This window comes from Lipophrys pholis (genome assembly GCF_963383615.2).
Source record: "Lipophrys pholis genome assembly, chromosome: 5".
NCBI lineage: Eukaryota > Metazoa > Chordata > Actinopteri > Blenniiformes > Blenniidae > Lipophrys > Lipophrys pholis.
Window position 1 is genome coordinate 27,935,547 of NC_137628.1, and position 26,982 is coordinate 27,962,528.

Here is a 26,982-nt window from a genome sequence, read left to right on the forward strand (position 1 = left end):
ATGTCTGCCAATGACTGAGCGCCTGATTATCCGACTGACAAAAGGGCCAGAGAGAGAGAGAGAGAGAGAAAGAGAGAGAGAGAGAGAGAGAGAGAGAGAGAGAGAGAGAGAGAGAGAGAGAGACTGATGGACAGCTTTTCTTACCAATTACAGTGAGGTGCACCCTTGCCTCCACGGGTTTGGCAGAGCTGTTGCTCAGCGACGCTTCACAAACATATAACCCAGAGTCAGAGGGGGACGGGGCGGGAAGGACGAACCGACGCCCTCCGGCCAGCCTCCGGCCATCACGCTTCCACGACACCACGAGGCCGTCCACCGGTCTGAGAGGAGAGGGTGAGAAGGTGAAAAAAAGATGACAGAAGGCAATTACAACATACAAAATCCATCAGTTTATTTGTCAATGAGGCAGGAAATGAGTGATGACGGTCTTTATGTCAGAGCAGTCCGCTCTACTCAGCATGAAGGCGCTTTACTCAGTTACTCTAAATGTTGGAAAAGAAAATGGGATCTGGGTGTAAAATGAAATTTTGTTTAATCAAAACACCATCATTTTTTTTTTTTTTTGTGAGAAAATGTGTGCATCATAATGAATGTGCCTAAATGAGTGGCTCAATACTTTGTTATTCTCACCTGTATTCAGTCCTCGGCTGGTGAGTCATGAGCACAAACGCTAATTATGTAATCAGTAGCCGGAGCTGCTTTTTGTCAAGGACTGCTCGAAAGTCGTAGCTCAGTTAGAGCATCCTCATTGTCTACAAATAGTAATCTATGAGAATAAATTAAAAACATAGACAATGAGAAAGACAATGTAAGGGTCCATTACTCTAACCAGTATAAGTGCATTTAGATTTAAATTAGAGTGGTTCGTAAAAACATCGAGAAACAAAAACAACGGCAGAAATTAGACAGATGGAAGAACGCAAAACAATTCATAATAAAAGCTGCTCATGAAACTCAAGCTACTGTCATTCAGTACAAGTGATACCTCCTGAATACATTAGCTCAGACATCATTAGCGTTGCATTGTTTTGATTTATTATTATTGCATTTGCTCTCTTTCTTTTTTAAAGAGGTTATTTGTTTTTGGTATTACTCTTGCATCCACCAGGCTGGTGGTACTGCACAGCACAAAGAACTGTAATATGAAGACATGTGTAGGAGGTGAAGACAAGCTGGCAAGATTCAGTTTCTGTACGATTCCGTGATATGTTTCCTGTCAAATCACACATTTTCTGGCTGGAAATCCAACTCGGATGATTAAAAGTGATTGACCAAAAATTATGTTTTCCCTTTGTTAAACAGACACTGCAATTATTTCCTCTCAGTTGCCAAACGGCAGAGTCACAGCTGACATCACTGTGCGGATCCAGATAAAATATGCTGTGAAAGTATCGCCTGGGATTTACAAAGGGTTTCGTATTCATAAGAAATGGGTCAAATATGAAGCTACTGTGGCCTAAAACAAGTAAAATGTGACGGGTACACCACGAGGGCAATATACTCCATAATATTATGACTGCCTACCAAACGTTATGTATGTCAATACTTTAACCCGACCGTCCTGGCATGTCCTCGACTAGACTGCATGGAGTGTGCTGTTGTATATCTTAACGTGCCACTGACGGCCTATTTACACATCATTTTTGTTATACATATATATATATATATATATATATATATATATATATAATGTTTGTATGTATACAAACTGTGCATGTGCAGTAGCAGCATTTTGAAACGTTGCGTCTTCCTGCGTTTCAACGGATCGATTTTGAAAAAGTTCTAACTTGGGAGCCGTTTTCAAAAAGTTGTGTTTTCGTTGATTTCGGCACTGTTGTTGTCCAAACAGACACTCGAAACACAATAAAGGTTTTCCGTTTTTACTTATAAACGTTGTCGTGTAAAGCAGGAGATCCTTCATGTCTTGGAAGCTACAAGGTGGGGTCATCCAGGGGGACGACTTCTCCTGGGTCACTTTTTAATGGTACTGATGTGGTGGTATAAACGTTTACGGGTTCAAACCACCACTTGTGAATCTGAATTATTCACTTCAACGGTTATGGCAGAATGTTATGCCATAAGATAGATACCTAATTTTATCCAGACACCAAAATTTTATTGCAACAAAACTAAAACTGCTTTCTCGTCGCTCAAAACGTCCGCCACACACACACACAAATACAAAAATTGCACAATCTCCTCGTGGCCTGAGCTCATTGTAGGATAAAAACCTTTTTTGTTAATTTGTTGTCATGGCTTTATACCAGCTGGCCCATGGTAGCAGCTCAAAGAAAGAGCGTCCTGGATGGGAAATGTTCTGGGCCTTTTTAAGACATAATTGTCACCAGGGGTCGTGTAGCGAGTGGAGTGAAGATGCTTTTAAACCTCCAGTATCAGGCCTATTGGCACTACCTGTTTTCAGGCAACTTTCTAATTATTTCAGCAGTATTCCAGCAGCAGAGCAGTGCCGCCTATAACTCATCGATGATTAATGTATATAGATAACAGGAGCTTTCAGATTTCAGCACTGGGTTTGATTTTATGGCTCAAACTCTTTTTTCCTGCCAAGCTTGCACTAGTTTTTGCCTCTCTGTTTCCTGCGTACAGCCTGGTCTCTCTGGGTTGAATAGTTCCTGATAGCGACCACAGTTCCTATGGTGTGGTTTGTTCCGGGTACAGAAAAAAAAAAAAAAAGCAAGCGATTCTGAGATTTTTTGTCTGCTGATGTGAAGGAAACAATTTATTTACTGCAGCATTAGAAATGTAAGGCTCGACCATGTGTCTACTTGTGTTAAAGACAGTTTCGGTTTATTTTCTAGGTTTTACTCACAATTTTGTTTCAGCATCTATTGAATGTGATAGTCACTTGGTATTTCTTTTTTATTTGTTTTGTAGCTTGAGTGCTTCCAAGGGATCAAGTACAGCTGGGAAACATTAAAAGAGAAGCGGCCAGCTCGACTCGCACTGACTAAATCACAAAATTCAACCAAGACCTTGTTAAATAATAATAATAATAATAATAATAAAAAAATCCACCAGCACTTGGTAAAATTCCATAAAGCACACTGTCTAAGTAGAACCAGAAATATCACCTGTTGAGTCCAGACAGCTCAGGACTCATCATCCTGGCTGGTTGCGCTTTTATCTGGTCAGAGCAACCTCAGTGCCACTTCGCCTTTTATATATTTTCAACCTATGTTGGACTTGCACAATAACACGTCCCTGACCGCTTTTACCAAGCGTAGGAAATATTCTCGTCGCTTGTACGTTTGGATACCCTAGGAAGAACCCACTGCCATCCAAACCTGTATACTCTGCTGCTTCATTATCACTTCTGATTAGAAAATCACAAATAGAAAAGTACACTGGAGAGTCTGGCAGCAGTTTATATTTGATCAACAAGTAGCTGATTGCAATACTGTTCGGTCTATTTGTATGTTTTTTTTCCTTGAGTTTCTAATTTAATGCTCTGCCTTATGTGGCATTTGAATAAACTCATAAAGCATAATTCACAGGGTGTATGCTAAACTATTTATGGATAAAGTTGAGCAACAACGTACTTGCCATTGTTTCCTCACCCTTATAATCCATTATCATTGTATGTGCAGTTTTGAGTGCAGTGAATGTTCACAAGACAAAGAAAGACATGTAAACCTATAAAGATGCAAACTGATATACAGTTGGCTATACTGCAATCCAAACATTAATGTAACGACTCCTTAGAACTCCTTAAGACAAACTCACTTGTCCTTCCAGTCATTCAATGTCAGATGCCAAGTGGTCGATATATCAGCTGCTGGTGGTCACAGGATTGATGTTGACTTGATGGAAATTGTTCAGCATACACAGAAATGCGGAGAAATTCCCTACGCAACTGATAGCTTTAAAAGCTCATTCAAAACAGGTTGTAGGAAAAACACTTGGATTACATAATATGGAAACAAGTAAAAGTATTACAAGCTCAGTCACAAACAAGCTCCAGCTGTATTATGTAAGATCCAACTTCCATCGCTTACTTATTACAGCCCAACAATGACTATATGTGTGATAATGACTATACTCTGGCAGTCCCTGTGACTCACAGCCTTGATGACTAACACAATGGAATTGGAATCCCTTGTCTTGAGTGAAGGGTTGATCTAAAACTGTCAATTTGAGGCAATAAAAATAAATAAAATACAGGTTGTGTTAAAAGCAGACACTCCGCTGTAATAGAACTGACGTCAGAATTCAGTAGCTTTTTTTGTCCATATAAGGCTTGGGGGAAGAAAGGCTTGTGCATGTGCGTGTGTGTGTGCATGTGTGTTAGCCGTCAGAATGGAGTTGGACTCAGCACACAGGTGTGATGTTTAAAGGTTAGGGTTAATCCAACAAATGACCTATGAAAATGAATGGGACACACATGTATTGCTGTACAAACACAAGTCGGTACTTGTGTTGCTGTACTTCGCTGTAGGACATAAATAAACCGTTTCCTCTGTAAAAAAAAAAAAAAAAAAAAAATGTTTAACTCTTTCCGAGAAAGACAAAGTGAGCGACTCAAGTGACGGAAAGACAACTGTGCATATTGTGTATGTTTCAAACAAGAAGAAAGCAGAGCTGTCGAAAGAGAAAAGCATTGTTTAAACTTATGAGTGTGTGTGTGTGTGTGTGTGTGTGTGTGTGTGTGTGTGTGTGTGTGTGTGTGTGTGTGTGTGTGTGTGTGTGTGTGTGTGTGTGTGTGTGTGTGTGTGTGTGTGTGTGTGTGCGAGCGTGCGCCCTCAATATAAGCGTTACCTAGCATTAGCAATGCACTCCAGGGTGGCCTCGCTCCCCGTCACCACTGTTGTGTCTTTAGGTCCAATCACGATTGCTGGAGCTACTTGCTCTGACTCTGGATCTGCAACAGAGCAAAGAAACACAAGAGGCAGTTCAGCTTATAAATCACACACAGCAGCATAACCCCAAAACATAGATCATGATTGACTCCGACATACGCTGTCCTGGAGCCAACCTAATACTTGTAACTCCATCCTGGTCATTCAAAACTATCTTGGAATGTTAACCACACTCTTAGCTGCAAGGCTTTTGGACAGTTGATTTCTGAATTACAAAACCAGAATGGAAAAACCTTATCGAGACAGTCTGATTGAGAAAAGAGTGTATATTTTTCAGCCACATTTTCAGCCTATGAGAAGAGGCCTTATAATACAAATACAGAGCTTAGCAGACACTATATATAAGCAGACATGAAGTGAACTGTTGTTTGTCCAGCACATCCCAAAGTACCGGTACATTATTTTTTAAAATGTTGAAGTGTAAATGCAAAACGTTTTCTGAAACAAATATGAAAAAACGATGCATTTTCAGTTGAAACTTTGTTGTGTGTGTGTGTGTGTGTGTGTGTGTGTGTGTGTGTGTGTGTTTAGGCCTGAGAAGAATCCGAAATACAGAACAAATGTTGAAATAAACCAGTTGGCGGTTCCAACCTCACACATATACTCTTAATGTTATACACAGGCACACACACTCCATAAGTCTGTTTTTATAAACAGTATCATTCTTTCTATCTAAAACACCGGAGTGGGGTATAATGATGTATTGGTGATCGCGTGGCACTGTGTGTGAGCTACACTGATAGTGTTCAGAAGAGAGTAAAGTGGTGTGAGTATGCGAAGAATGATTTATGGCCTGAATGCTGTGTGTGAGCGTATGTGTGTGATTTATGGCCAAAAATGGCCTCTTTAAAAGAAAAGGACACTCTATGATTGTTATCAGTTTTAAACAGCAGGAAAAAAAGAAAAATGTTTTAGGAAAAATTGTATAAAAGCAAAAGAAGAGGCCATTGAAAAAGTGGCCTATTCAGGCTGTGTGTGTTCATGCGTGCGCGGACATCAATGGCTTCTCCATGCGTGCGCCGTACGAGCGATGAATATGTAGATTCTCAATATGGGAGGAGCAGGGAGTACAAATTAACAGGCTAGTTCTGGTAGAGGTTGGGGTGGATGGAAGAGGGGGAGGCGAGAACTAGCTTTGATCTCCCTTTTGAAGGGAAAGAGGAAAAGGTGGTAATTGACTCTCCGCTCTTTATTCCTCCTTCACACATTCTTTCGCGCTCTTCATCCTTTTTTATCGGAGGAAAAGCGCTGAAAAGTCATATCCCACTGTCACACGGACGTTTAATAAGACATGTGAGTACAGGAAGATAGGCGAACGATAACACTGACACGCACACGCACCCACACACACATGCACACGCACAACCAACTTGACACCTACATTTGCTGATGCTCCAGCTCAGGGTAGAGGTTGAGTCATTAACGGAGAAGATAAGTGAAGTGACATAAAGGAAAGAAGGATGGGAAAAAACGATGGAGGTCTCCATCACTCTCAGTTGCTATATGCCTCACACACACAAACATATACACACACACACACACGCTCTGCCTCTAATGTGACTGTGCAGACAGCAGCGTCCTGTGTGTGCTGAAAATGGACAGCAGGAGAGGGAGAAGAAAGAGCCGGAGTGATGACGGACAGGCGGCAGGAGGAGAGCGCGTCCATTAGCTGTCCGTTGTGGGAAGCACAGGTCAGACGGGGGACTGGTAACCATCAGCGCAGCCTTAATGGTAGCAACGGCTGCTGATAATGAGTGGAGGAGGGACGTGAACCCAACCTATTAACTTGGAACTGTGAGTCTGACGGGGAGCAGACCGACAAATCAGGACAGCGGGAGCACTTGTCGGACGAGAGGAGAACACCTGGGGGAAGGAGATGGCCTCAGAGTGGGGAGAGACGGTGTATATGCAGACGCAAGAGGAGACCGTGCAGATGGCTTTCTTTCTCCTGGTGTGACACACATGATGGTGGGAATGGAGGGGAAAGCAAAATGCCACACTCCTGTGTGATCCTGCACTCCACTCTTCTCTCTGTCAACGTGTCTAACATCCCCTCTCTCACTCTCTCTCCGGGGAAATCTATCATTTCATCTTGTCTGGATCTCTCGCTCCCTGCTGCCCTTCCTTTTCTAAGTCCCTATCATCCTCTTATCTTGTCCTTTTAGTTGTTTGAATTGGGAATATTAAATTAATCTTCAAGTTATACCAAGAGAAATATTCAAAATGACAGGCAGTTTTCTTAATGTGTGTGTGTGTGTGTGTGTGTGTGTGTGTGTGTGTGTGTGTGTGTGTGTGTGTGTGTGGCAGCTAAAAGGCTCCCTGCAAAGATTCGACAAAGACAGTCTCGAAGTTTAATCTAACTCTATTGGATTCCTCATTTAGCAAATGAGAATCACCATGTGGCAGCGAGAGAGGGAAGGAAGGAAGAGAGAGCAGACTGAAACAAAACAGAAGACAAGATTTACCACACAACAAATAATTATCAGACAGCAATTTGGGGTGGAAAAGCGGAAAATCTTCATTAATGAAATCAAAGTTAAAAGAAACTCTTAAATCGGTTAAAAAATATCAACTTATAACCACTGAGCTGCAAAAATGTCCCCAAAATACATCCTTTTTAAAACTAAAAAGAATGAAATGTTCAGAGGTTCAAAACAGGAAAAGATGAAAAAGTTTAAAAGTCTCAGCCAGAAGATTACTGAAATGTGATTCTCAACAGTATTATTAATCGAGAATGACTCGGACTACCACATAAAGCAGAAGAGGGGAAATGGAGTAAGCTATTACAATCCCACCTAAAGAATAGACATGCGTCATTCACACATAAATAATCACTTTGCACTCGCAGGGTCGGAGACACGCTGGATTGAAAGACCGCATGACATTTCCATTTCCATCTCCTCCCACTGAACCAAAGCCTGTATGAGTGCTGGAGACGGTGTGGTCAAAGCAGAGAAGACCGTACACTCACTGTTTTGTCTTTTTGTTGCTTCTTTCAACTAAGGAAAATATCTAAACTTAGGAATATGGTCTCACGGAATGATTTGGAGCTTATCCTCCATGCTTTTGTGTCTTCGCGTTTAGACTATTGTAACCGTTTGTTTTCATGCCTGAACAAGAAGGAGCTCTCTCCACTGCAATTACTGCAAAACTCTGCAGCGAGAAGTCTGACCCGTACTACTAGGAAGACTCACACATCCCCCTGTTCTAAAAGAACTTCATTGGCTGCCAGTGTCCTATAGGATCAAATTTTAAATTCTGCTCCTAGTCTTCAGAGCCTTGCATGGACAAGCTCCTTCTTATATCAGTGATCTGATCCAGCCTTACACCCCTGAGCGGCTCTGAGGTCTGTGGATCAGAATCTGCTGAAGGTTCCATCTATTTGTTCAGGCTTTTAATTAACTACCTTTGGGCTGCTATGATTTTGTCTTGTCTTGGCCGTTTATATTCTGTGTACTTTCTGATGTTTTTGAACTGTGTTGTGAAGTACTTTGTGGCTTTTTGTCAGTGAAAGGTGCCATATAAATAAATGTTACTACTGACTTACTTGTCTTGTCCCCGTTTGGATTGATATTCAAACCACCACAATTTATTACTTCTTTTTTTTGGGGGGATTGGAAGTTTAGAGGTTTTTAGTTTTTTAACTTCAGTAATAGACCTGATGGTGAAAATCATCTTATAGCAAAATTGAGAATTGTGTCACAGATTTGAATCTCAGTTTGGAGCCTGAGCCTTTCACTATGACGTGTGAATCTTCTCTTATATGTGCCTTTTTTCTTTTTTTTTTTTCAAGGTACTCTGCTTTTCAACCACAATTGCAAATGCATGTATCTGATGTTAATTGGCATCTTCGTGTTTCTCTTTGTGTTTGCTCTCTATGCATTCAGTCAGCTGGGATCCGCTTCATCCCCAAGGAGCTGAAGTTGGCCAAAGCATTACAGAAGATGAATAGATAGATGGAGATATCGTTTGCAAGCACAGCTAGAGTAGTAGCTTGGAAATGAGCATAAGAAGTGGAAACACTGCGTCGTCCTGCTCTGGTCACAGTCTTCGTGTGGAATCATCTGCTTTTTCTCGGGCTGCTTGTGTATATCAGACCACGTAAACCCCAAACAGGAGATTTCATAATTCCTGTGAGCTCTGTTCAAAAGTGTGTGTGTGTGTGTGTATGTGGGGGGGGTGTAATTTAGCACCAAAGAGGTAACGACGCATTGCAAAGTTACAATGCCCTTCTCAGTGCAATCACAGCTGATTGACAGTAAACGGCTGTTGAGGCGACACAGCTGTGTGAGGGTGCACATGTCACTCAGATAGAAGCAAATAAATAAAAAATAAAAATCCCAAATTAAATCAAGAATGGGAATGATAAAATTAAAAAAAAATAAAGAAAGAGGATGAAACAGAGCCAGTGAAAGGATTGGTGCGGCTTTCAAGCAGAGAGGAGATACAGATTGATAAATAGAGAAGAAAAAAAAGGGGGGAGGGCGGGGAGAGATGAAAGGCTATTTCACCCACAGATTAGAACATAATCCCTCTTTGAATGGATTCTCTCAGATTACAGCTTGTTCTCCTATTAAATCTGTCAGTCACTCCCAGCTCCCCGTGGTGTCAGCGAGTCAGCCTAAGTGTGTGTATGATCCTTCTATGACTGGAGATCTGTGTGTTTTTAAGCCCTTCAGACAAATCTCTGCAGAGTCTCTGTTGGCTGGGTGTGCCAACACACACACACACACACACACACACACACACACACACACACACACACACACACACACACACACACACACACACACACACACACACACACACACACACACACACACACACACACACACACACCTCTTTGCATCCGTGCACGCAAATGCGCACGCGCAGAGTGGCTGGTGTTAGCTGACTGTGTATTAATAGAGTTGTCAGATCTGTGTCTGCAGGGTTCACAGCGAGCTAACACATATCACACCGAGACCACGTATACTAACGGAGAGGCAACAAGTTTGAGAGCAAATACATGAAGTTGGACCTTAAAAAAAAAATAATGGGAGAAGAAAGAAACATGAAAGTGAGACGACACTGGAACACTAGACAAGTTAAAAATGTGTTTTTAAAATATTTTCAAAAGGTTTCTTTGTGTTTTGTTTTGTTTTCCTGTAGGGTATATAAAAATAAACGGTGAAGGGGAAGGTGATCATTTGCTGCTCTCTCTGGAGAATGCTATGTGTGAGTGCGAGTGGGGTGAGTGTTTGTGCGTGTCACTGCGCTCATTAATGCCGCATGCTGACAGCTAAGTGTCATCATCTGACTGCACTTGCCTTCGAATGCCAATATATAAAACCACAAGCCAAGATGTGCCACACACACACACACACACACACACACACACACACACACACACACACACACACACACACACACACACACACACACACACACACACACACACACACACACACACACACACACACACACACACACACACACACACACACACACAGAGCGCCACGCCACACCGAGAGTTGAAGATCCAAGCCCCAGGAGAAGAGGCACACACAGACAATGGGAAGCAGGGAGAGGACAGAGAAAGATGCCCGAGTTTAAATATTCATCTCTTCCTTCAGCTGCCAAAGCCTCTATCTGTCTTTGTCATCGCTCCAATACGAGTGATGGAAGGCAGAGATGGATAGACGGGGGAGAGAAAGCAGAGGAAGAAAGTGAGGAAACAGGAAGCGCACAAGAGGCAGAGCAGGAGTTAAACTCTGGAGGCTGTTCGATGATTATTTGATTAATTTGGAGTATTATATTAGTCGTGGTGTTTTAGCTGCTTGACGAAACCCAAAATGACATAATGAGGTAACATTTCATCACCATCATACCGAGATAAACGGGATTGCATCATGGTGGAAAACTTTTTTCTTTACAATAGGGAAAGGTGGGATGAGATATTTCTTCTCCTGAAAATCATCAATATTTGACAGATTTTCAGTGGCACAGCTCTGGCTGGAACACAGCTGCTCAGTGTCACTTCCCCAGAAGGACAAGGTGGTATTAGTGCACAAATGTAATTATCCAAGTATGAGCCAATGAGGGGCCATTATGGAAGGCCATTTAGCCCCGTGAGCTCTCTGTGAGTCTCAGTGATGCAATATCTATGGATGTCAACAATGTTATGATATTTGTATTTGCTTTGGACCCGGCATTAATGCACATCAGGTTAAATTACGACCTCTGGTTAAATGAGCGTGCATGTTTGATGGAGCAGGCAACCAAATTAACCAATGACTTGATGCTGTCAACTGCAGGTCGCCGACGCACTCGCGTTGCTCCCACTGCATCATATATCCTGAGCGCCCTGTTCTTTGAGGTAGTGTACTTACTGTAAGCTCTCAGTGCTCCCACCTGAGAGCTCCACTGTCACCTGCTGCCACTGTGAAGCATTTCAAAAGCCCCGACTTCACCACTGACTCTATCTGTAGTGCCTCCACTGAGGGCGTCATATTCCCCAGATAGGACATTACTGTCGTCACCCCCTCACAGCCAGAACTTCGTGTTTCCTTGTGTGTGGTAAGACAAGCCCAAGAGGCCAAGAACTTTAAGGCCAAATAACATTGAAATTCTGTAACCACATAAAATAATCCTCACTCCCCGTGAGCCGCACGGCAGGGGAATTAAAAACCCCAAGTTTCAAGATCTCCTTGGTTTCTTCAAGCATAGTTTAAAAGCCATTTGCAGATCTGTTTGCGCCATACCGGTAATAAAGTCTTTTGTAATGGTGCTTGTACTTGTAAGATGTGGTTTCAGGTATTTGTGAATAAATTTGAAGAAACGTATTTGGTCAACTTCCTATAATGCGACTGATCAATTAGAAAAGAAAAAGATGATGTGAATCACAAAATGTGAGGCTTCATGCTGTACTCTTTAAACTGTGTTTTCAGGGAAGGATTACAATGATGAATAAACTGACACTCGGCAGAGACCTCCACCAAGGCCAAAAGATGACAACTATGAGTGATGTATTGAATTATTTCAAGATGAATTATGTCAAGTTAAGATTTGGACTGATGACCTGAAGACAAAATTTATAATGAACGTCATATTAAGTAGGTTTAACAAAAAAAATAAATCAGTGACCTTAACTTGCATTATGTATATGAATGAAAGATGAATGAATGTATTTGAAGAAGTGATCGGCCAGATTCTTTATCTCTTGAATCAAATGAAAAAAATATAAAAAAATCATTCAGAGTTCAATGAGATCCAAGAAAAATGCTAAAATATTAATTCTAGGCCTCTCCAACAAGCTTCAATCAAGATGATCCGGAAAGAATTAGAAAGACATTTGGAAAGACTGTGTTTAGTTATAGATTGTTCCAGTATTTATAAAAATGTATTTGAAAGGATGGACTGAAAAAGGGACTATCGACCTGAGCGGGGTGTACTGGCCGTTTCACACAATGTCAGCTGGGATTGGCTCAAGCTTCTCACGACCCCAAGTGGAGTAGAGTGGTATGGATGGATGGATGGATGGATGGATGGATGGAGCTGTGGTTGTTATTCGGCCCAACTTAAATTATGCAAGTTCCTGTCGCCTCAGTAAAGTTACTTTCCGACCGTTCAACAGACGACAACAGCTCGGGACAGATACGTATACTGGTTCCTGGTACTGACTAATGGAAAGTGCAACAGGTTGACCCTTGGGCAGCTCCAGGTTTGAAAGCCCTGAGGCAGAAACAGTGACACTCCACATCATTTAGAGAGAATGCCGCTGCAAGTGTAACCTTCGGCAAAGTGTTTAGCCGAGAAGCTCTTAGCTCTGACCTTGTGGTTCGAACAGAGAGTAAAGGCAGCATTTGTCTAAGTTTAGATGGACACAGAGGAACAGGTGTCAGAGTGAAAGAACAGGAGAGCTAATGCAAATGTAAATGGCTTCTTTACCTGTTGACCCACGGTTTTTCTTGCCGACTGTCCATCAGCGGAAGAGAATGGGATGAAAAGATGTTGGAGAAAAAAGGGAAATGGGGAGTAGGGGGAAAAAGGGGAAAAAACGGGGAGGGAGAGATCATTTAGATTTTCAGTTTTTCCTTTGGCTTCAGCAAACAGACACAATCATGAAATACATGCAAAGAGAGGCACAAAGACGGCTTTCGCAAATCGGCAGCTCTGAGGTATTTCAACGCTTTGGAAACAAGCCCTTCCTGAGATGGAGGAAAAAACAAATACAGAGAGAAAAGCAAGAGACAGAGAAATGGATGACAGGAAGGAAGAGACAGAGAAAAGTGGAGAACGCAACGTTATCGTAGAGTCCAGAGGAAGACGAGCTGTTTTCAGCCCATCCATCAACTTACGGCTCCTAAATTTTCTATCTCTCATTCACCAGTTTCTCCCATTCCTCTATCCTAACCACCTTTCTCCACATATTTGTCATAAGTCTGGGGGTAGCAAGACTGTAGGCTACAAGAAAATTATTGCACTGACATTCTACTGGCAGAGCATCTACATTCACCATTCATCTATCAAAACACCCCTTCACGCTTCTATTCAGCCACTCAGCTCAACTCTTGAACACAAGGAACTAAGATTTGGTCTGTGTATGTGTGCGTGTGTGCGTGCGTGCGTGCGTGCGTGCGAAAACAAAAGTGCACTGGGGCTCTAATTCTGTTTCTGACATGTCACACAAACCACAAACATCACGCACAGGACACGACGCGAGCCAGACCATAAGGCCTGCGACTCAGTCTAAACTCAATATATGACCGGGCCGCGCATAAAACACTGGCGGGCTTTTGATTTGCAACGAGTCGTGCTGCATTCTGCCAACAAACGGTGTGCCTTCATCAGTCAGTCCGTCGCTCAGTCAGCGGCAGGCACTTGCCTTTAGAAGACTGGACCGGCCAAAAGACCCCACTAAAAACCCGAAAGCTGCTATAAAACACCTGGCGGGGAAAACTTAAGATGGATAAGCAGTTCAAAAGTTTTCAATGGATATAAAGAGTCATCTCTTGTCAGCTTGGTTTTGGTATTGAATCTCAAAACTTGCCAGAACAGACTGAAATATTGAAAACTATCAAAGAGTGAAAGATGCGTATTGAGTAATTTGAAGTAGAACATCTCTTCCAAAGGTTTTTTTTTTCTTTATTGACAAGTTCTCGTGCGGCGGCCTGAGCTCAAGTTTTGTAAAGTGGACGTGAAGGGTTAAATTACCCGTGATGATGTGTTTGCCCTGTAGAAGTTGTTTCTGGTAAGATGTTTTGGGAGAGATAACTCCAATTCCTAGCGGCTGGGAAAACATTGAGCGCCTCTTTATCTCCCTGCTGGAAAGATCTCAACCTCTGGTGTTGTCACAAGTCAGAGTTTAAAAATGCGAGCAAACTTAAACCACCGAAGGTACTGACAGCACTGCCTTCAAAAACAGACAGAAGCACAGAAGATCCACAAAAGAACTGCTGCAAATCATCTCAGATGCCTGGAATATTCCACCAGTCAAACACCTTGAAAAACAGCTAACATGGGTACCACAAGACCTTTTGCATACTTAATGGAACGAAATGATTTAACTTCTATTCGTAACAAAACAACTAATCATTATACAATAATACTCAAAAAACAATCATTTTCAGTGTGTAAAACTCCCCGGAACACTCCAGTAAACTGCATCGGCCTCTGCAAGGTACAATCTGAAGTGAAAATGGAGTATGCATTGTATATTTCCTCCTGCTGTGAAAAGAGTTTTGTTTTGATGTTACTAATGGACCTCAGGTGTCACACTGGCAACGGTATCAAAAAGAACACAAAACAAAATGTTTACGAGTATTGTCAACGTGCCCAAAACACAGCTGTTTAACTAGAGCACACTTCGTGCTGTCAAGTAGCAGTATTGGCAAGTCTATTATTTTGGAAAGTCTGAAAGGATGTCAGCGCGTACACACACACACACACACACACACACACACACACACACACACACACACACACACACACACACACACACACACACACACACAAAGGCTCGCGGACACAAACAGCAGCACGCAGGATTTGGTCTGGGGGGCACACAATTCTGCGTGTATTCAAATGATGTGTCGTTATGAGTCATGCTCAGTTTCAAACAGAAACGCAAAAACAAAGGGAACATCAGGGGACAACGGAGAGTGTGTGTGTGTGTGTGTGTGTGTGTGTGTGTGTGTGTGTGTGTGTGTGTGTGTGTGTGTGTGTGTGTGTGTGTGTGTGTGTGTGTTTAATACAACAAGCACCTAAAGCTCACAAAGCCAAAGCTGCTGAAAACTTTTTTTGTCCTTCATTGTTTGCACAACCCTTTGAAATGATGGAGGTAATATTGATGAGCATTTCACAGCAGAAGATCACAGGAGCACATGGTTCTAACCCTGCTCTCAGGAAGACGTTGGAGCCCTCTATCTTAGTGAATAACATAAAAAGCATGGGTAACTAAGCTGCTGACTTATTTTCATTCGGGTATTTTCATATCTCAAGTTAACAACCAAGAACCACGAACAACATCCAGCTCACCGAATGTCACAGGTTTGATTCTCCACCATCATTTCACGAGAAATATTTCTATATGATGAAAATAATGGCTCTCATAAAGCTCAACATTGTTTAGGATTACTCCCAAAAATTTTTATTTACTGTTTCATTGTGTATTTTCACACCTTCCTTAGGACAGCTAACTGTTGTCGTGGTTCATTGCTGATAAGTCAGAGGACGTTGATGGTCAACAGTTATACAATCACATGCAAACAGTGGCTCATGTTATCCCAATAATTCCCTAACAGACAAGCCACCTTCAGCACCGAGGCCAATAATAATGTGGTGTTTTGGAGGTGATGTGAAAATATTAGTGTGTGCCTAAGTGTGTCTCATCTCAGCCTTGGGGATGATTCGTATTCATAAATTCGCTGTTGTGCTTTCAGGTGCCTGAAGGACCTACAAACAAGCAGGTCACCATGTCCTCTGTGTGAGTGTGTGTGTGTTTAATACACCGATCCCATGTGATGTAGATGTCGTTTTCATGTGTAAAGTTTGCTTGTGCTATGTGTGTCGTGTCTCACCGCGTTACCTTCCCAGCTGACCCGTGCAGGTGCTGACCCTTTAGTTGCCGGCTGTGGGTCACATATTACCCCCCCCCGCCCCCCTTTCTGAAACACTTCATGACTCACTGCCCCCCCCCGCCCCGGGGCAGCTTCCTTCCCTCCTTCCACTCCATCTACATACAACGAGACACCCCTTGCCCGTGGTGACAATCTATTCTCCCGTTCTGCCCCGCTTTGTTCTCCCCCATCCGCCCACATCGACATACACCGTCACATATCCCCGAGCAAAGGAGGACTTTTTTTTTTGGAGGGGGGGGGGCGCTTTGGATCTTTTCTTTCTTTCTCGTGGCTGTTTTAAACCCAAAGTTCAACCTCCAAAAAAATATTACCATTCCAATTTACCCTCTCAATCTGCAGCTCTCCTCTTTCTCTCTGTTCTTCTGTTTCCTGCTCTGGAAAGTTCACACACACACACACACACACACACACACACACACACACACACACACACACACACACACACACACACACACACACACACACACACACACACACACACACACACGCTTGTGTCCAGTAAAATAATAAGCCGGCTGAAGTGTTGACCTCGGACCTCAGAGCAATTCCAGACAGACCTAGACGCTCATGTTTCATATTCTGCACACTTCCTCTCCCGAAACCTGGTTGTGTGTCTCACTTTGTAATCTAACCACCACTGAGGAGAGCTATCATTTACACACAGCATAGAAAACAGCAATGAGCAGGTTTACATAGCAAAAAGAAGAAAAAAAAAAAAAAAAACGTGGGTTTTGATACAAGCCAACCTTATTCATCCCCCGACCGGAGCCTGATTCAGCTCCGCTTGCCCTCCAGGATTGTGGACTCCGGGAAGGTTACATCTTCCCTTGTCTGCCTGTCTGTACCAAACGCTAGCACCAGTTGACCTTTCCAATTTACCATGTCAATCACACACACACACACACACACACACACACACACACACACACACACACACACACACACACACACACACACACACACACACACACACACACACACACACACACACACACACACACACACACACACACACACACACACACACACACACACACACACCCACCCACCCACCCACCCACCCACCCACCCACCCACCCACCCACCCACCCACCCACCCACCCACCCACCCACCCACACACACACACACACACACACACACACACACACACACACACACACACACACACACACACACACACACACACACACACACACACACACACAGAGTCAGTATGCACGGCCCTGTCTCCCGTGCACGCACAGGTAAAAGTTGGTGTCAATCATGCTTGCATGAAATCCCAAATGTCACTGGGTTTTTGACATTCTCTTTGCTGACTGTCTGCAAGGAGAACGGCTTAGCTTATCCTCAACCTCGCACTTTTCATTCTTCTCACCGCACAACCCCTCTTTTCTTTAATGCTGAATTAATTTGTGGCCCCCCTCTATTCCCATCGCTTAAGTCCTGAGCTTTATTTGTGCCCAAACAGATGCCTGGCAAATGTGCACTTGAGATAAAAAAAACACCAATCCTTTGTTAAACATTTCCTGTTATCACCTTCAGAGTCAAACAAACAAAAAAAAAGAGAACAAAAATGACACATTGAATGAAAGTGGGTTGCTGAAATTGAAAAACAAACCAGCCATAAAACTGGTGAAGAGAAAGAAAACCGCAACGATACAACAATGTAACATGAGAGCGGCATGCAAAAAGGGGAGCTGAGTGTCGCTGTTCAAATTTTTACTGTGAGCGCAATGAATGCCTGACAAAAAAAAAAAAAAAAAGCACTTCAATAGAGAAGTGCTTCTTATGCGAGTTTGCACCTGTGTTAGAAGGACAAGGGGGAAAAAAAAAAACAGAAAACGTCTGATCCTGCAGGAAAAAGTGAAGGACATTAAAAGGCAAGTGAGGGATGAAAGACAAGTCTGAGACAGGGGAAAGATGAAGTCACAAGGTGTTGCTTGAAGAGGCTGTAATGTGGTGTGTGTGTGTGTGTGTGTGTGTGTGTGTGTGTGTGTGTGTGTGTGTGTGTGTGTGTGTGTGTGTGTGTGTGTGTGTGTGTGTGTGTGTGTGTGTGTGTCCTGTGCCCACCACCTCAGGGTGAAATACCAGATGGAGAGGGAGACAGCGAGAGACAAGAGCAGGAGATGCATCATTACTAAATCAGCTTGTTTCATCCCTGTTTTCCTCTTCTTCATCCAGAATGCTGCGGGGTAATCCCCTATCTCTCACTCCTCTTTCTCCGCTGTCACTTTGTCTTTATCTCTCCTCTCTGCTATCGCTTCTCTGTCTCACAAAGTTGAAGGACTGCTTTTAAGAGACCCTCAGCATGAGTAAATAAGGTTCATATGTAAGAGGATGCTGAATTTTAAGTGGTTCCAAAAACACACACACACAAAACAAAAAAACGAAGTGGTATTCCAGTTGAGTGTTGCTCGGCTCCCAGTGTAGCGTCTGCCTCTGACACACTCCATTCATTTTCTACATGCCAGCCAGCGGAGGGGACGAGGCCTGGAGGAATATGACAGATCAATGGAGGGTAACATGTCCTGGCATTTCCTTGGGCACTTCCTTGAAGGCTGAGACACTCACTCACAAACTCGCAGCTTTTTTGGGGCAGAATAAAAAAATATGAAGACAGCACTAAGATGTTATCGATCCCCTCTGGGAAACCCGGGGAAAAACCTCGCCGCATCATGTAACGCAACACTGCAAAAGCAAACACAACCCAGGGATGCAAGGAGGAATGAGTTTTCATTTCCAGGTGAGGCTATTTTACGCTGTGTGACCGTAAGTCCGTCCGAGACCAAAGTTCACCATCCAATCTTTGGATGTTAGTAAAAATTAATGTTCCCGCACTGTAAAACAAGCTCACTGGCAGCTAATTTAGAGCACTGGTGACCACAGAGGTCTGCAGCTGCTCTCATCTGCTGGTTTTATGAGTTGTTGATGCCAAATCTTAGTAATCATATGGACATTTTTTTTAAATATATATATATATACACAAGAGAAAGCAATCATCACATTGCATTTCTCTGAAATGTTTTACTTTTACTTTCTTTTGAATTCAGTGATGACGATTCACCAGGGAGCCACAGCACCGACTGACACTCCTCAGCGCTGATGTGGTGTAACCAGAGTTATTACACGGAGCTCCCACATGTTCTAATCACTGCAGTCTGCAGGCATCTTCTCCAAATACTTGTTTAGACAGGGAACACACTTCCACTCAGTTCACTTTAACCTACAGTGCAAAGCTTTTAGATATGAATAAACATTCATGTCAAGCAGAATCGAATAAAGCTGATTTAAGTTATCATTACTGTAAATCACTTTTTTCTTTTCGTTATGTTAAATCTGCTGACTTCCAGTTTATCCTGATGATACTTTCAAATGGGAATAAGACCGTTTGATTGTCTGGCACTTGTAAGCTTTCCAAATGTTGTTGGACCAGTTGGCTCAAATCTGGATTGTAAAACGGGTCATTTCACGGCTGCTGTGATTGCTGAAGAAATTAAGTCACAGCACTGTAGCTGCGATAACGTTTCAATGCAACAGGGTCTAACTACATCAGGGTCGCCACACTCTGTGGGTTTTGACCTCAAGAAAGACCCTTTACCACACTTTGCAGTAATGCTTCTTCTGAACAACTTTGTAGGAATGTTAATTAGGCTCCGCCGCGACACAAACTAGTGTTGTTTTTCATGATTGCTCTCACTGGCAGAGGGGCGAGACAGATGTTCTCCTCTGCAGGTCTAAATGACCACACAGCTCGGTGGGTGGGGCTTGATTTCAATGTGCTGTTTCACAGCAAACACATGAATTGCAGCTCTCATAACGTACCAGACGCATCACGGCTCACGCATACAGATGGACCAGGAGACAATAAATTGCTGAGGAGCCAAGGCGCTCAAGGTCCATTATGAAGTGAGAAAAACTGATTTTCATAGTGGCGGGGATTTACACCGTCTCGTTGACGGTAACAATGGCTTTATATTAGGATCATTGAAACTCGCTAAGGTTTTATCACCAGTATTTCATAAAAAAGAGAGAAAGGAGCATTTATTAAGCTGGATTATTGCTATGATGAGAGCGAGGCAAGCATGACAAGCCAGCAGACTCCAGTTGGAAATCATCTATTCATCCATCGTCTGTGTCAGCTTTATCCAAGATATGGTCACGGGAAACAGAAATATCCGAGCTGAAGGACATAATCTGGACGTGAGCGACTGACAAATGCATTTCTTTGGATTTTGGGAGACGGCCTGAGTATAAACCACAAGTACACAGAGAGATCATGGAAACTCCACAGACGAAGGGAATGTCCTGGACTCAAACAGAGGTGTTTACCACTACAACCCCGTGCAGCCCTTTACAGTCATACATACTTCAATTCCTCTGAAAATTGTACTATAATCAGCAGGAGAATAAAAAATGTTCATTAAATATTTCCATGCCTGAGAATGAAGCGTTGAAAGCATCAACTTTTTAAGAGCCACCAAACAACACTCGGAACTTGTCATACTACTGAAGAGACCAAAGAAATCCTGTACATTTTTCTCATTTTACCCATCCAATGAAAGGCTCAAACACTGAAATGGTTATCGTTCTAGGAATGCGTTTCGTTTTTTTCAACGTTTACACGACAAAGTTTCAGGTGAAAATGCATAGTTTTTGCATTTTCGTATCAGAAAGGTTTTACGTTTAAACAGCAACATTTTGAAAATGATCTAGTTTTCATGTTGGGCCACTATTGGCTGGAGTTGTGTTTTCAAAAATGAGCTTTTTCCTCACACATCTTTTCCAGAGATGTGTTTTCAGGGGCTTCGAGCACCGTTGTCGTGTAAACACCCAAAACTCCTCACTTGAAAACATTGTCGCGTAAACGGGGCCGAGATCTCATGTACATCTCGGAAAATCTACATAAAACTAGAAAAAAGTAGATCTTATGAACTCATTCGGTGGGATTTGTGTGTGCTTGCGCCGTTCTGTCTCTGTATATATATAAAGTGATTCCTCAAAGGAGCGAGAACAGTTAGGCTCTGTGTCTGATTAATGGCTTAATTGATTAAGTGGCTCAGAGATTGATTGGTTGGGCCTAGCTATAACAGATTCATTAGAACAGTGATAGATCAGTGCGATCGGGCTGCAGCTGTTCCGCCTGGCTCTGGACAGCACGGACTGGTAATGGGCATCATCTGTCTGTCTGTGGACCACAATATGTCCACGTGCACACACTGCCGTCTGTGAGCGTGTGTGTGCAGTGCGACACACATCTAATTTTTTCTTCAATCACTCCAAACAACCAGGCAGTGGAGGAGGAAGTGGCGGGGAGGTAAGTAGGGATGAGGAAGAAGGAGGAGAAGGGTGGAAACTATTTTTGGATTAAAGGCCCTGTTGATCTATTCCTGTTTTCAGCATCCCCTCTCAATCTTCAACTTTTACACTCCGCCTCTCTCTCTCTTTTTTTTCTCCTGCTTCCCATTCGTCTCCGTCGTCCTCAAAGCCTTTCCAGTTTCGCAGTCTTCTTTCTTTGACTTTCTCCGGCACTCGAACCCTTCCCGTCCTCATGTCTCCTTCACTTGGCCTCATCTGCCTTCTCCTTCTTTATCTCATGCCTCTCTCTCTAATTCTTAGCGAGCGTTTTGTTTGCACTGAAATGCAGATGGAAAAAAAAAAAAATTGAAGACATTTTCTCCCACGTCTTCGCTGATAGAGGACAAGCACGTCTGCCTGCATGTGGAAAGTTTGTAAGTGGATGTGAAACGTGGCTGTGCTTTAGTGCGTCGTTAATAAACGAAGACAGCGGGTGGAAAACACGGCACCCACACAGTCAATCAGACAGTGGAATCAGGCAAAAACGTCCACGCTAATGAACATGTGGTACATATATATATATATATATATATACTTGCACATACGTGTGAAAATAAGGTGAAAGTGTGTGCTCAAGGATGATTATAAACTATTACTGCTGCTGTGAATGTGAAAAACAGCCACTGATGAAGCTGTCAGACATCTTATTTATGTTGGCTTAATAGAAGTTGAGCTCGAATGAAACACAAGGAAGTTCCTTAACATCTGAGTTAAATGCATCTGCTGATGAAGACGGCTGTTTATCAAGCACGGCGCTCAGGAAACAGTCAGCGAAAAATCGTTCACTTGTGAGTGTCTGGTCAGCTGATGTTTCCAGGATGAATAAAAAGAGGCCTTGCTATTGTTACTTTACTTTAAGCACACAAACGCTTGTCTGTTTTGACACTTTAAAGTAATGGGCTGCATTTGATTGCTCATCGTGTTTAAATTACAAGGTTGCTTTAAAGTATTTTTGAAAGCATCTGACAGCGGATTCAAATTAATCAGAACTAGCATGTGGTTCCCTCAAAAGTGGTTTTAAAGTCAACTGTGTGACTGGGATTTAAAATAGGTTGTGAATAGCTGCTTCTCTGAGAAGAATTCAGATTTGACTGTCAGGCCAATATTACATTAAAAACTTGCTGTTCCAGTTGACAGTGTTTTTAAACTGTTATGTTACCCCCCCTATTTGCATGGAGACGGAGTTGGAGCTTTTCCAAAAGTTCCATCTTGGAAATCTTGCAAGATGCCTCTTCTGTGGCTCCGAGTACCAAAACACTTTGAAAGTTTTGCGTTTTCACTTGAACACATGTCGTCTAACCAGATCCTTATTTTTGAGACTCATTAAAGACTGACTCGTTTTTTTGTTTTTTAGTAAAAGGGTGAAGGAGCTTCTGCCTCTCTTATCGGTGCTGCTGCAGATGTTGATAAATGTCATTTGTTATTGTCGCAACGGTCCACAGAGCAGACCAGGAGACGGAGGTCGTCCCTACTATCCTGAATCGATGGATAAATACCAAAAGTGGCCGTTCCAGCTGGCAGACACATTAAAGGTATTGGTATTATTTTTAAAGTGAACAAATATCATGATCAGTAAACAAAGTTTCTTCTATTTCATGTTGGAAAAGTGTCAACAAAGCTTTGTTAATTTTTTTTCTGGTCCTGGGGGGAATGCAGAACATCAGAGAGGCAGCCGGAGCGAAAATCCTCTGCGGAAAAAAACACATTTCCATGAAGCTGATGTGGGGGAAAAGGTAATTTATGAGGTATTGACGTTAGAATTTGACTTTTACTAATGCAAATTATCTTTAATCTATTATGAGGGTGAATGTGCTGCATTTACCCAGTTGTATTTTTCAGTGTCGATGTGGACAGGAGAAGCTCACCAACACTTACCAACACTCACTTAATGAGCAACCTGCTTTATCTGCAGAGCCACAGGCACAATTAATAGGTTTCTCAATCATACTTCCATAAAATACAAAATTTATTCCTAGCTGGAAATTTTTTTTATCCATATTTTTATCTCACCCCTCCGTGCACACAGCATACGCCAAGCAACCAGCGACACATTCACGTCTCTATCGTTGCTTCCGTTACGAGCTCACTGACCGTATTTCCTTCTGCTCATCATCTCTCCTCATTTTCAGCCCTTAATTTTTTTCCTTCAGTCTTATCTTTTCTTTACCCCTGCCCTGGCCCCAAAAATCTTCGGCTCCATTACCTTTGCCTTTAGGAGGCACATACAGTCCAATTTCATCTTGAGTGGCTGGACGGGTAAAATATTGCTATAATAACCTTTAAATTTTCACTTTAAAGTTTTGCTTTGTTGTGACACACAGTGTACGTGATGAAATTGTCTCTGATTTTGCAAGATCAAACAATTACTACTGGAAATGACCACAATCGCAACATAAAGTCAATTCTAATGAAACATTCTGCTGCAAAATACAGTGAAATGTAAAAAATACAACAACAAAACACCTCCAATAATTCCTATATATGGACCTGTTGGTTTGTGGGGACGGATTGAAGCCTTTTGTGGCCCGTTTTAGTTCACGGGCCTTATGTTTGACTCCCGGTGTAACGTGAAAGTGAAACTTAGAGGAGTTGCTTCTAAATGAATGTAGGGGAAACCCTGAGTAGGGCTGCAAACCCATCAGAACTCCGTCTCCGTCCCCATGGCAGCGCATGAGTGGACTTTAAAAACAATGCAGAGGGAAATTGGACTGATGTACTTTCCCAAACCCGCTGCAGTTTGATCCGTTTGTCAGAAAGAAACTTCCATTGAATCCCTCCAAAGGAGCAACGTGCGACCACATTCATCTCCAGTTTGACATATTTTACCCTGATTCGTTTTGTGAGTGATCGGGGATTGGCAAATCCAGCCGATCACCCCGCCGATCTAAAAAAAAAAAAAAAAAAAAAACGCGGTCCGCAACGTCACCTACTAACCACAACAATCACGGTCTACAAGCTCCGGTCGAGCTGCAGAAGCTAGAAGCAGGCGGAGCGGGGCCAGAGACCTATAAAACTAGAGTCATATATAGTTGGTTATGTGTTTATGTGCAGAAGTCTACTTCTAAATTTCTATGTGGTCTGTCTTCTTCTGCTTTTTTATTGTGTTTGGTGAGTCACAGCGCCCCTAAAGGCCTGGCATGTGTACTACATGCCCTGAAGCATCGTGTTGAGCCGTGTTCATAGTGAGGTGTGGACGGTTTTTGGGAGAAGGACAGGGAGAAAAAAGATTGTTTTTTAGTCGTGTGGATGTACCCTCAGTTTACAACAACAACTAAAGAGAAAGAGAAGAATTTTGATTCAATAAGTGAGTTTTACAATAATTTCTAGCCAAACAAAGCTTCTGCCAATAGTGCTTTTAGCTTCAGACATCTTAGTTGCTCCAAAAATAGACTATTGAGTATATTTGCAATAGCAATGTGAGTATCGGATCGGGAAAGTATCGGTATCGGGGGCAAAAAAGTGTAATCGGGACATCCCTAGTTCAAACCCAACAATGCGAATGACTTTGTTAAAGGTGAAAGCTTTAGGAAGTTAATTGAATATCATGAGCCGGAAAACACATTCTCACTTTGTTCAATGGATTCTCCTTTTTAAGCTCGTCTAATAGTCTTAAATACATTTTTGTTCATTCAACAGAGAAATTAGTCACCGGGAACATCCTTAGTCACAATGACACCCTCACAGTGTGAAATAGCTCATTAGTACGACGTTCAACTATTTGGTCCCCTTTAAATAAAAAGTAAAGACAAGCTTGTCATTTTCAGCGTAATGAGCGTTCGCTTGTTGCTATCATGGCTGCCAAGTCACAAATGAACACATAAAGGAAGCAGTGTAGACAGACTGGAGACATTTGAGAACGTCCATGAACTTTGCTCACTGGAGACGAGAGAACACACAGAAATGCACTTCAGACCGTGAAAACTTTCAAATGAAAAAAGGATGATTTTTGCTTTTTCGTTTCAGAAAAGTTGTGTGTTTACACGGCAACGGAGGAAGAAACGTTTATGTAAAAGATTATGTAGTTAGCGCGCACGAGTTGTCACTGATTTTGTGATGAAAGTAATAGTGTGTGTGGAGAACAACACGCTATAATCATTAACAACTAGTACGCAGACATTTGTTTTAGTGGTGATGACTCTCAACTATATATATATATATATATATATATATATAAAGAAGGCTTCAGGTTAATTGTTTGATAATTTTGCATTAAAAGTGAAAAAATATAAGAAACATGTAAATGACATTCTTTGATACCGTTCTTGACCCTGTTCCTGAGTTCTTTTCCAAAGTGAATCTATACTGACCCTCATCTACTACACAAAATACATCTGCTATTGCTGTTTTCTAAGTACCTTAAACAAGCTCACTTAAACAAACTATCCCGTCAATAAAAAGTCTTGCACTGATCATAATCCGGCTTGGCAGGCTGCAGCTATCTGCTAACAGCTAATGTCAGCAAATACCAAAAGTACAATACTGCAGATTTTTTTGTTTAAAATACTACACCAATATCCTAATCGCTTTAAGGTCCTCTCAGGGCCTGTTGAGAGATTGTCTCCCATTAAAGCGCTGTGAGATGTATTTGACCTCTTTCCAGACAGTCCTGGCTCCAACATTGCTCACTTACAGACCTGCATCTAACTGCCGTTTTGCAGTAAGCAACGCCGGCACAAAATCCTGACAGTGGAAACCGTTTGGCGTTTCCTCTTGCTCTGTCTGTTGGTCATTGATTCTTGGAAGCTTGTTACATCCAGGGTATTAGACTTTTTATCCATTCCTCTTTTCCAGTACACACCTCTCTCTCACTGTGCAGCCATTTGTTGCTGTTTTTTTCCTCTCTGCCTCTTGATCAATGTATTTGTGAATGGAAGCAGATTTAAATAAAGTATGAGTGGGTGTACATGTGCACAAAGCTCTGCCAAAGCTGCATACATGGGCATCCATCCTGATCAGAGTCATCATGCTGTAAAACACGTTTGCAAATTAGACTGAATATTCGGCGGAACGAGTGGAGCGTCCACACAGAGAGACACAGTGGCTTGTCATACTGACACAGTCCGTGACTCAGTTTCCTGTCCATCCTTCCATCACTCCATCTCTCAGTCTGCACACTGGGGTTTTAATTATAGAAGCACAGAGGAGCCTCATTACACACTGAGAAGAAGAGAGAAGGGACTGAGCAGAGAGAGAGAGAGAGAGAGAGAGAGAGAGAGAGAGAGAGAGAGAGAGACTGAGGAAACAGAGAGGGGAGATAGGGATCAAGAAAGAGAGAATCTGATCCCTTTGCAGCTGAAATATTGAATATAATAATTTCAGACACAGGCAGTTGTAGCAGGAATTAATCAAAGCACTGATTCATTAGCCGAGCCTCTTTATCAAAACCACTGAGTATTAGCGCCTATTTGTATGATTACGCATGTGTGTGTCCCACATCTGCAGACTTCAAATGACCAGACTTCCAATACAAAGGAGTTCATTGTCGTCTCGCACAAGGTTAGCTCTTTCAAATTAACCTTGTGGGCACGCGGTAATAGATGTAAGCATGTCAGAGGAAGAATGCGTGCAGAATATTGTCAGCCACGCAGGTTTACGTGCTAATAAATGCACCTGCGATTCAGTTGAAGGA

General features: G+C 42.4%; 1 protein-coding gene across 1 annotated transcript in view; it reads right to left on the bottom strand.

Moving 5' to 3' along the window:
- Positions 1-26,982, bottom strand: part of LOC308110328 (protein sidekick-1-like) — a gene marked incomplete at its 5' end in the record, with an annotated part of 289,129 nt that overhangs the window by 101,052 nt on the left and 161,095 nt on the right. The window contains 3 exons of the mRNA XM_080464568.1: positions 145-320; positions 4,777-4,879; positions 12,807-12,833. Of these exons, the coding sequence (XP_080320694.1) occupies positions 145-320; positions 4,777-4,879; positions 12,807-12,833 (306 nt within the window). The remainder of the gene's footprint in view (positions 1-144; positions 321-4,776; positions 4,880-12,806; positions 12,834-26,982) is intronic.